Here is a 10,994-nt window from a genome sequence, read left to right on the forward strand (position 1 = left end):
ACCGCTTCTCTTCCCAACCGTCTAGCATTGTGACAGCGATGGCCGGCATCTTGAAGAAACTATTCAGCTACATATGTACATATATAGAGTAGCTACTGGTGAAATCAACGCTGCCACCTAAAATAACAGTACTGCCGTTTGCCTGTTTATGGTAACGAAATACATAGATTTGTATATGCATCGGTTTGAGCACTCTAGCAACCTGCGTAGAGAGTCGATGATCTTGACAAAAGATCGACGCGTTGGTTAGTGATGAAGTTGCTACGAAACAGGCAACACAACATACGCAACGAATTGGTTTCGTTTCGGAAATTTATAATTATTATTCGCCCATCAATCCAATGACAGTTTTTTTCGTTTTTGTGGAATTTGTTCATGTGCATATCAAAAAACCAAATAAATAAATACTAAATTAAAAAGTGTGCTTGGATTTTTGTGTTCCAAAAACAAACAGTTAATAATAATATTAGTGCAAACTTGGATAATTTGTGTGAAAAAAAAGTTTTAACTAAATGTTTAAAATTGTTTTGGAATTCTACTAACTATTTAAGTGGATAGAAATTCCAAAATTGAAAGACTTGAACTTGGAAGCTAAAAACAATGACAATAAATGAATTTGCCATGCACAGGCCCTTCTTCAATGGATTTGCCACCTTGCAAGGTAAGTGTTGCAGCTGACGTTGTATTTTTGGGAAATTCCTTGAGAAAAAATTAGAAAAAAGTTTATTAAGAAAAAAAGCAGCGGATATATGTGAATAAAATCTTAAAAAACAAACAGTTAGAAAACGAACTCCTAAAAAACTTTAGCAACAATCGTTATTGACCTACCTAACCCGACGCCAATATAACTAGAGAGTATTTCAGCATGTAGTTGATATTTCTGATTTTGTCAAAAGTGGAATTTGAGAGTTGCCTTGGCAGCACAAGAACTAAATGCATATAAAGGGTCTTTAAAAAAATTGGCCTCGGAAACCTCCTACCCGTTCATCGGCATCCATCTGACAGTTGTTAAAGGGGAACTGCACAACTTATTTAACGGGAAAGCGAAGAAAAGGTGAGCCCCACTTCTTTATGTGCTAATTCGAAAACATTTGACCCCAGTACAATAGAAGGAGGACCTAGAAAGTCCTGGAGACTTCACATCATTCAATTTCCAAACTCGTAGCTGTGTTTACCGGTCATTGGACGAATAGCACGCACGCGGAATAGCTGGGTTTACCATTTAGCCCTCATTGCAGAAGCTGTGGGGACCTTTCAGAGAAGGAGACTGTAGCGCACTTTCTCTGCAAATGTCCTGAATTCACAGCTGGAGGATTAAGGTCACTGCGTGCTATTTTCTTCGACAGTCTGGAGTAGTACGCCAATCTATATCCAACGAATCTTCTCCATTACATCAACAGCTTTGTCTGGCTGTAGATATCTGCCTATTGGAGTCTCATAATGATACCAAAGCGGCGCTTTAGTGCTACTTGGAGAGTGCCAGACTGCTACTTCAACCATTTCACTTGCCTACCTGAATACGCTTTTTTGAATTTTATTCAACAACAAAAAATTCGTTTAATTGTAGTTTTTCTTATGTATACTCGTACATACATATATTTATTTTTCTTCGGTAGCGACGCAGCTAGTTTATTGTCGCTGGTTTAATGGTACTTCGTGGACACATTGACACATCGACTTGTATAAAGACCATAGAGACATTCCAATCTTCCACTACTTTTTATTACAATCACAACAGTCACCGTCGACGTCCATGTGATCATTTGGTCTTGTGATGCTCAATACTAATGTAAATAGACACGGATTTGTTATTGCCTGCGTGACTTCCGTACAAGCCAGTTGTTCTCGTCGGCTGTTATTTACAGGTTGTACTCGTACTTTCAGAGTAAAATGCATATTTCGGTCGTTTTCCAAAAAAACTGTTTTACTACAAAAAAGCAAATTGGCAATTGCCTCGCTGTACCTTAAAACAGCTGAGGGTAGACGGGTGCACTGTTTGTCTGTTTGACGACACATTTTAATTGATTTAATCCTTGTTAAAATGAACGGTGATAAATTAGTTTTGATTATTGTTATTGTGGTTTCAGAAATTTGTTAACTTATGCACTTTCGTATATACGAGTACATTTTCTTAGTCAAGCTTTCTGGAGAAGTCTCTAAGATGGGCTTGAATCTAAGAGCCGCTTGTTTCTGCTGTAATAGTATGATTTTTAGTAATTAGAATAGTAAGATTTAGTTTGTTATGTGCTATAATATGTTTCTGTTTATTTCACTAATTCACAGATACGGGGCAAGGCCGCGTCAACCAATTGGGTGGTCTCTTCATAAATGGGCGGCCGCTGCCCAACAACGTGCGTTTAAAGATCGTGGAAATGGCCGCTGAGGGTATACGACCATGCGTAATTTCCCGACAGTTACGTGTTTCGCACGGATGTGTTTCGAAAATTCTAAATCGCTACCAGGAGACCGGTTCGATACGTCCGGGTGTTATCGGTGGTTCTAAGCCGCGCATCGCGACACCAGAAATAGAGAATCGCATTGAAGAGTATAAACGCCAAAATCCCAGTATTTTCTCCTGGGAAATACGAGATAAATTGATACGTGATGGCATATGTGATCGCACTACAGCACCTTCTGTTTCGGCTATTTCTCGTTTGGTACGTGGACGCGATGCAAATGCCGATGATGAGGAGCAAAAGACTTGCTCCGGTTCGGAGCATTCACAAAAATTGTCCGGGGAGGATGTTTCTGATTGCGAGAGTGAACCGGGTATCGCTTTGAAGCGCAAGCAGCGTCGTAGTCGCACTACCTTCACCGCCATGCAACTGGAGGAATTGGAACGCGCTTTTGAGCGTACACAATACCCAGACATTTATACGCGTGAGGAGTTGGCACAACGCACCAATCTTTCCGAAGCACGCATACAGGTGTGGTTCAGCAATAGGCGTGCACGTTTACGAAAACAAAATACTTCTGGCCCATCAACGGGGGGCGACAGTGCTAATGGCATGGCCGGTGGCTATGGGTCTAATCAACTTCCATCCGTTGGTGCCGCAGGCATGATGCCGACAGTATCTTCAGAGGCCACTGCAATGGCTGCTGCGTATCAGCAACAGATGTATGACTTCTATGTCGGACATTCCACAGCGCCTGCTTCAGGTACTGGTTCGATAACGCCACCACAGCAATTGTACAATTCTACCTCTAGTTATAGCTTGCCACAGCATAACTTGCTAAGTGCCGGTCCAACTTTGTCATCAGCGAGCATAACTCAACACAGCAGTGATATTGGAGTACCAATACATTCGCAATACCAATCAAACTCACCGTTGATGCGCCCAAATCACTGCAACAACAACACCATGAATTCATGCCAAAGCAATAACGATCAGAATCCGACTTACACAGCAGAAACGGCGGCGAACTCTAATCAGGTGATGCCACGCAAAGAGAGTCCAAATGCATCTACATTCGGCGTCAACGGTAATACGAATAGCATACAAATACCTCCTACACCCAATAACATAACGACCACCATTGGCACTGAGCAGCATAATGTTAGCGCTGATAATATGGGCAATCCCTCCAAGGAATTGCAAAATAAAATGCAGACGGAAACACAGCAAATGCAGCATCTTTATGCCAGCTGGAATGCATCAATCGCACAACAAACATCTTCGAATGATAACATTGGCGCAACACGTTCCACAGCATCACACTCGCCCGAAGATTCGTTGAACTCGAGCACCTCACAAGCGCCCGAATTGGCAGCACATGTATTCCACCTTCATCAAGATTTTACTCCAGCTCATTCTCAATACACATCACCTTCCTTTCACATGCATCCACATGCGCACCATCAAGCTGCGCCATATGCCACATCGCATTTAGGTTTTCATCACAACTCGACGGTCGGCAATATGGGCTCCGCGACAGGTGGCAGCTCATCCCACTTTATGCAGCAGAATTTCGGGAGCACAGGATTTAGCTCGTCGCCAAAAATGAACTACCCCACGGTGCCACAGCCATTCTATCATTCCTGGTACTAAGTAAGAATAAAGTAACCATTTCTCGTTGTATGCCACATTGCCTTTATTTATTGTATAGATATGTTAATGGCGGCCGCCGTAGCCGAATGCATTGTTACATGACTACCATTCGGAATTCGGAGAATGTTGGTTCGAATCTCCGTGAAACACCAAATGAAGAAAAAGGTTTTTCTAATAGCGGTCGCCCCTCGGTAGGCAATGGCAAACCTCCGAGTGTATTTCTGCCATGAACAAGTTGCTGATCGCAGTCGGCTTAAAAGTGTAAAGTCAACATGAAGACGCTCGCCACAAATAGGAGGAGGAACTCGACCAAACACCCAGAAAGGGAGTAAATGCGAATTATATACACAACGAGTATATAACTACATATGTTGATTAGTTAAGATTTGGATAGTTTAAAATGAGAATTTTGCTGTAAATGTGCGTCTTAGTGAATAAGTTATTTATACATACCTTTATAAATTATATAGCCTCATCCTGCTGTGCATTGCCATTGCCTGCTTTAGAAAAACTTTTCCTGTCATTTGAGGTTGTACAGGTTTCGAACCGAATGGTAGTCACACACAAGCCCATTCGGCTACGGAGTCCAAATATTGGGTATATGAAACCAAAAATTATATATAAATAATCAAATGTAGCTGTGCCTAAATATAAATAAAACAAAAAATATAAATTCTTTACGATCCACGTTTGCTTCTTTAATCTATTATTAGCTCAAAAACTGCATCACAATTTTTCACAGGAATTGGAGAGTCTAGCTCTTGGGTACAAAAATCATTAATTATTTGTAGTACAGGTATTTTTTACTGATCTCAATGGTGTTGTTATTTGTTTCGGTTCTTGTGCATATTACTTTATATTTATAACTGCCAATAGTGATGTGTGTCGCAATAAGCAGCGACTCTCTGTGCAGCCAGAAACTTTGCTTAGACCTTTTTTAGAGTTATATACCTATATATATAATTGGCGCATACCCCCTTTTTGGGTATTTGGAGGAGCTCCTCCAAAAAAAACTTTTTCTTAATTTTTGATCTTACACCGGAATTCGAACCGACGTTCTCTCTCTGAATTCCGAATGGTAGTCACGCACCAACCCATTCGGCCACGGATGCCGCCGTTCTGCCAACTATAATTTTGTTTGCATAATCCAGAAACATTGTACTTTTGTTAATAAATTCCCTGTTTTCGTATTTATTCTACCTTCTTCGTTTGCTTATTTATTTTAAAAGGGAATTTAGATGAAAGTTATTTAAAACGTTTGGATGAAAATTTTAAATAAAGACGATGAATGATTAAAAATGAGTTCGGATATGAAAAATTGATTCGCAAATTAGTGCGATTTTAAAGGCAGAAGAAGGTTAGCTCAATGTGTATCAAACGATATTTTCGACTTCGTTGCTAATAGATTCGGGTTCTACATAGGTACAATTTTTAAAAAATATCCTTTAGCACATGGTTCTGAAGTCAATTTCCATTTTTTTATAAAAAAACATTTTTTTTTAAATATCCTTTAGCACATGGTTCTGAAGTCAATTTCCAGGCTTCTAAATTATAACAGAAGCCATCTTTAATTAATACGAAGTTATTATGAAGATTAGTATTTACTAATGTTTTATGAATGTTGCTGTGGTTCTTTAAATAAAAAATTCCTTGTATCGAGAAATTCCCACGTACTTTCTTACTATGTACTTCCTCCGTACTATGTTTCTCTTTTCGTGATGTGAATTTTTCTAGGCTCTGAAAAATAATAATCCTCTTCTATGTGAAGATATACTTTTCATAAATTACAATGCAAAATAGAAAAATTTACTATCTTATTGTGATACCCATAGTAATGTATGGGAATCCGTGGTAAAGATTTTATTACATTGCGGCCACTTAACATTTTTCAGATGTATACATACATTTTCTTTCCTTTACTGGAAATATGGAGCGTTTTTGGGAATGCTAAAGCAAAGTATCCACGGTACAATATGTTGTATAGCGTGATGTAAAATGCGTTGAGTGATTTGCTACATACGATGCAATAATCGGTACAATATTCTGTATAGCTTCATTACCATAATGTAGACCACTATCTGCAAAAAATGACAAAACTTAAAGGATAAAAAGCATTTATAGCCATCCAGTCATCGGCCGGGCATCTCGGCTAAAGGACTGCATCAGGCTATTCCCAAAAGGCACACCAAGCACATCAAGCAGCTAGTCGTCAGACCCGGACATTTGCAAAGAAAGTGTTGAATAGTCTCTTTCTCTGAAAGATCCCCATAGGTCAGCAATTGTATGGAAGTCCAAACTTCTCCACATGAGTTTCGATCTCTTAATGCCCGGTGAACATCGGTTTGAGTTTGGAAATTGAGTGGCGTAGGATCCTCAACACTTTAAGTTTCCTGCTTCTGTTGTAGTGAGGCCAGTGTGTGTTTTTGAGATGGCACACGATAAGATAGAACTTCATCTGTATTGCGCTTTTTTGAGAAAAAAAATTGTGTATTTTTCCTTTAACAACGGTCAAGGGGACACCTTTGTCTGAGATGGGGACAATTGAAACCGGTTCTGTCGATCCCTTCCTGGCAAACTTATCGGCATGCCCTGGAACCCAGATAAGAGAAATGTTTCCTGCACGCTCGATACGTTTGATCTCCTCCGTACAGGAGTTGATCAGAAGAGAGGTGCAATATGGCGACAACAGGGCTTTGATTGCAGCTTGGCTATTGGAAAAGATATTTATGTCTCTCTCCCAACAGCGATCCCTAAGTATTTTGTATGCACGCAGGATCGCGAAGACATCTGCTTGAAAAACACAACTAGTTTTCGGCAGTTTAAAGGATACTAAAATAGGGGCTGATTTATAGAAAACCCACGCTCCAACTCCAGATTCCATTTTGGATTTGTCGGTGAAAACAGAGGCACCTATGTCCTTGCATACTCTCTCCTCCTTCCAATCCAGCTTGCTTGGAAAACCCAGTTTGCGGATGGAGAGATCTGTCCGAAGTACAGAGAAGGAAAAAGAAATCTGCCTTAAAATTTTACCATATCCTATAGGAGTTTGCTTCCCGAGGAGAATCTCCTTCAACTTAATAGCGCTCTCAGCAGAAATGTATTGAACTTGAAGATCAAAGGGAAGTAAGTGCAGAATAACGTTATGGGCAGCTGTGCGGTATGTTCTTTCTACACGTCCCAGTGATGCCAATACATGCAGTCCTTTGCAATCTCCTTAATTTTGTGGTGCTCTAACTTCCGAAAAGCTACAAATTATACATATGTCAAAATTGGGAGAACCACTAAGTTGTATATACAGAGTACGACACGTGGCTTGCCCAACATACATAGATTTTCAGAAGTATAATAGAATGCTAACATATATTGGCCTTCTTAACTCGATTTTCGATGTGCAGCTTTCAATGAAGTTTAAGGTCAAGTGTTACATCGACTTGACTTCCGACGAGATCGTAAGAAACTAGTTTTTCACTCTGGCAAATTACAGTTATTTAGTAAGATTATACAAAACAAAACGAAAGTACGTAGCAAATGCGAATTGTCTGGTATGTAGTATACCTGTATCAGAGCTTTAAAATGGCATGAGCATCATAACACAACTGTCCATTTGCAAGAAAGAGTCTCTAATTGAAATATTTCTCAGAAATGGAATCAATAATAGTAAGATTTCTGCAATGTTATGCTTTTGCTATTTGCTGACAGGGTTTGAATCGATTGTAATAAAATACCTCAACAAATTTCAAGAAGATTTATGGCCAATGCTTGCGTCGAAAAACTATAAAAAAAGGTGAATGCAATGTGTGAATTTTCAAATTTCCTAAGTAGTTAATCAGATCATTCAAACACAGTAACTGTAATTGGTTCATTACCTGCTAATTGGGTCATTCCGAATATTCACACTTTTCTCAATATCCACACAAATCATTCTTCAAATCTGACCTTTTTTGATTTCATTACTTTTCCAGTGAACAAACATTCAGCTGAACGATTTGTGCTTAAGTACTGCACTAATCCACATTTGAGGACGACTTTTGATTTTTGGAAAAGATTTCCAATTTCCCCACTTAAATAAATATTGACTTTGAGGTTCTTAGCTGGATAAGTTAGTTGACTGTGCAAATTTTCTTATGTATTGTACATTTAGATTTTTTTTATCCAATCTGGCGCCTTGAAAAAAGATATTATCACAAAAGATGATCTACTTTAGCAGATGCGGAATTGTTTACATTTCAGGTCTTGCAAAATTTGCAAGAAATGAAAATAGTGCAAATCATCCTAGTTTGCTACTGCCTTGCCAATCATTTGCGTGTTTTGATGTTTGTAAGTGGTATGCAATGACTTGCTAAAAAAATGTAGGAAAACTTTGTTAGAGACAATAAAAATCATGTTTTTATTTCCCAAATATTCTTAGTGCTGAATACTAGAAAAAAACTTCTTATATATTATTTGTAATCTGGTAGTTGGATTGTCAAAATTTCAATGCGAATATAGACAAACAAATAAAGCCCTTTGACATTTTAACCAACAAACCACAAAAAAAACGAAATTAGCTGCTATAGCAAACTTACCTTGACTTGCGTTTTCTTTAATTTATATGCGTTTTTATGTTGCCTTTTAAATACCAAGTGTTTCAAAGTGCAATACTACAACAAAATGAAATACTTTCTATTTCAACACCCTGTATCATATTAAAATTCTAGTGAGTCGTGTAAATATTTGTGTTGTATTGTTACATATGTATGTAATCCCTCACTCGAACAGGTTTGTTGTCAAAATAAGACAAATGTTACAGTTTTGCACTCTCTCTAAATATGCATTTTACTAAGGACTATTCTTGGAATAGAATTGTAGATGACTGGAAATTTTTTTCCAAGTCCTCAGGCAATACTGCCTATTGCACTTAGGGCCAAGAGATACGATTTAAACGTGAGGGAGGGACAAGTGGGATGGAGATTCATTAATCCTCTGGAAACTTGTTAGATTTTTTATAATCTTAGCAGCTTGTCGAGGGAAAGAGGATGTAGCTCGTCAAAAATTGTCCATTTAAGCCACTTTGCTTCTTAATGGATGTACACAGTGGATTGTCGATTTCGGTATGGTGACCATTAGCCGTGCCCATGAATTGTGCTACAGGGGCAAAGTCTTATCAGAGAAGGAATTTTGTTACCACCTTAATAGGGTAGGATACACTTAGTTATTTTACAGGTGTCAATAAAACAGCAATAGTTTTTACGAGATTTATTAGTGACCATATGAACACCCCAAAGAACGTCAACTCTCCAATTCATTAGCTAGTTCGTTGCCCTGAGCACCACAGTGTCCCGGCAACCAAATAAGTTCATCCTCATTCCACCTTCCAATGGAGTTTAGCCTCAACAAATTTTGAATAGGTTCGAGCAATTTCAACGGTTTTTAAGCAGCTTGACAAAGTCTATGGTGGCAGACTTTGCCAATTATCGAGTCCGCTACTTTGGATAGGTTAGGTATATCGGGCTGATCTGAATAGATCTTACACAGACCACAACATAAAAATAGTTCGTGATACAATAAACAGTTTAAACATCTGTTGTTACGAGTTCTGCTTAGAGCAGGGCAGTGCTAAAGGATTGTTGCCATATCAGCTACTTTAAGTATTGTAAGAACTTCCGACTGAAAGACCATTATCATCCTAACTAAAACAACGAGACATTTGAAATATTGGAGTATTCGAGAAAAAAATTCTTATCGAGCTACCCAAGCGAGTGTCTGGGTCTCTCCATTGGTCCCTTGAAGGAAAACTAACGACATATTTCCTTCAGAAAGACATTCCACGTATAAGTTTGTCATTAGGTGCCATAAACAGAGAGTACTCCTCTGACAACCTTTTCAAGAACTCTCTGTGTACAGAACTCCGATCAGAATGCAGTTGACCCATAATTTTTATTGCCACATTTTGAATCGCTAAGGCCAGAGGTAGCAAATCCACTATTATTTCTATACATTTCGACTAATCTGCCTCAAAGGAGTGGGAATATAGAATCGAATTTATTCCTTAGTTTGAAGTTGGCTGTTTTTTCCATTAAACGAGAGATAACTAAATCATCAATCAATCAATCAATGATCATTCGCTTTCAAACGCTGAGTTAATTTTACCTTTTAGGAGAACGATCTAAGTGTACGAAGTTCTCATTAGGCTGATTGCGTACTTCTTGAGTTTGATGACGAATTTACATATTACAGAACTTAAGTCACTTTGAGGTACTTCATAACAAAACTTGCGTACAGCCAAGAATGATAGAAAAAGGCTAGAAAAATATTAGGAAGAAAGAACTAAACCTCCAAGGCTGAAGAGCAAAAAATGCTAAATCAAGTTACGAAAATAGTAATTTTGTCGCACTGATCACCAATTGGTCTAGAGTGACGTCAAGAAAACCAGCTGATATTCTCAAACTCACTAGGAGCAAAGTAACGGTGCCACTAATTATTCTCCCCATCATTTGTATAGAAATCGTTACAGAAATCGAGAAATAAATGTATAATAAAGAATTCACACTGGTACCCTTTCTAGATATCGAGGGCGCATTCAACAACATCCTACCGGATACCATAATAAAGGCACTGACGGATTTCGGGATCTCTGGCGCTCTGGTTGAGTTCATCAAAAACATGCTCTTGAGCAGATTTGTGATCGCAACCCTAGGGGCCTCAGAGATCAAGAAAAAAGTTAGCAGAGGAACACCTAAAGGCGGTGTGCTGTCCCCTCTACTAAGGGTGCTGGCACTAAACTCATTGCTAAAGAGCCTAGAGGTGAGAGGACAACACGTCGTAGCATATGCGGACGATGTTGCAATGGTAGTATGAGGGAAATTCCCCAATACACTTAGAGAAGTCATGTAAGATTTACTAAACATGGTTGAAAACTGGTCAAAAGCATGTGGGCTAAGCGTCAACCCCAATAAAACTCAACTC

General features: G+C 38.8%; 1 protein-coding gene across 1 annotated transcript; it reads left to right on the plus strand.

Moving 5' to 3' along the window:
• Positions 1 to 464: 464 nt before the first annotated feature.
• LOC129247885 (segmentation protein paired) lies at positions 465 to 4,295 on the plus strand. Its single transcript, XM_054887247.1, has 2 exons — positions 465 to 661; positions 2,284 to 4,295. Exons 1-2 carry the CDS (start codon positions 601 to 603, stop codon positions 4,047 to 4,049), a joined length of 1,827 nt encoding a protein of 608 aa, XP_054743222.1. The 5' UTR covers positions 465 to 600; the 3' UTR covers positions 4,050 to 4,295.
• The last annotated feature ends 6,699 nt before the right edge of the window (positions 4,296 to 10,994 follow it).

This window comes from Anastrepha obliqua, chromosome 5 (genome assembly GCF_027943255.1).
Source record: "Anastrepha obliqua isolate idAnaObli1 chromosome 5, idAnaObli1_1.0, whole genome shotgun sequence".
NCBI classification, from domain to species: Eukaryota; Metazoa; Arthropoda; class Insecta; order Diptera; family Tephritidae; genus Anastrepha; species Anastrepha obliqua.

Excerpts from the sequence above, each read along its gene's own strand:
- LOC129247885 (XM_054887247.1), top strand. The coding sequence starts at position 601 with ATGACAATAAATGAATTTGCCATGCACAGGCCCTTCTTCAATGGATTT. Across the intron at positions 662-2,283 it reads TGGATTTGCCACCTTGCAAG|ATACGGGGCAAGGCCGCGTC; the intron begins GTAAGTGTTGCA and ends ACTAATTCACAG.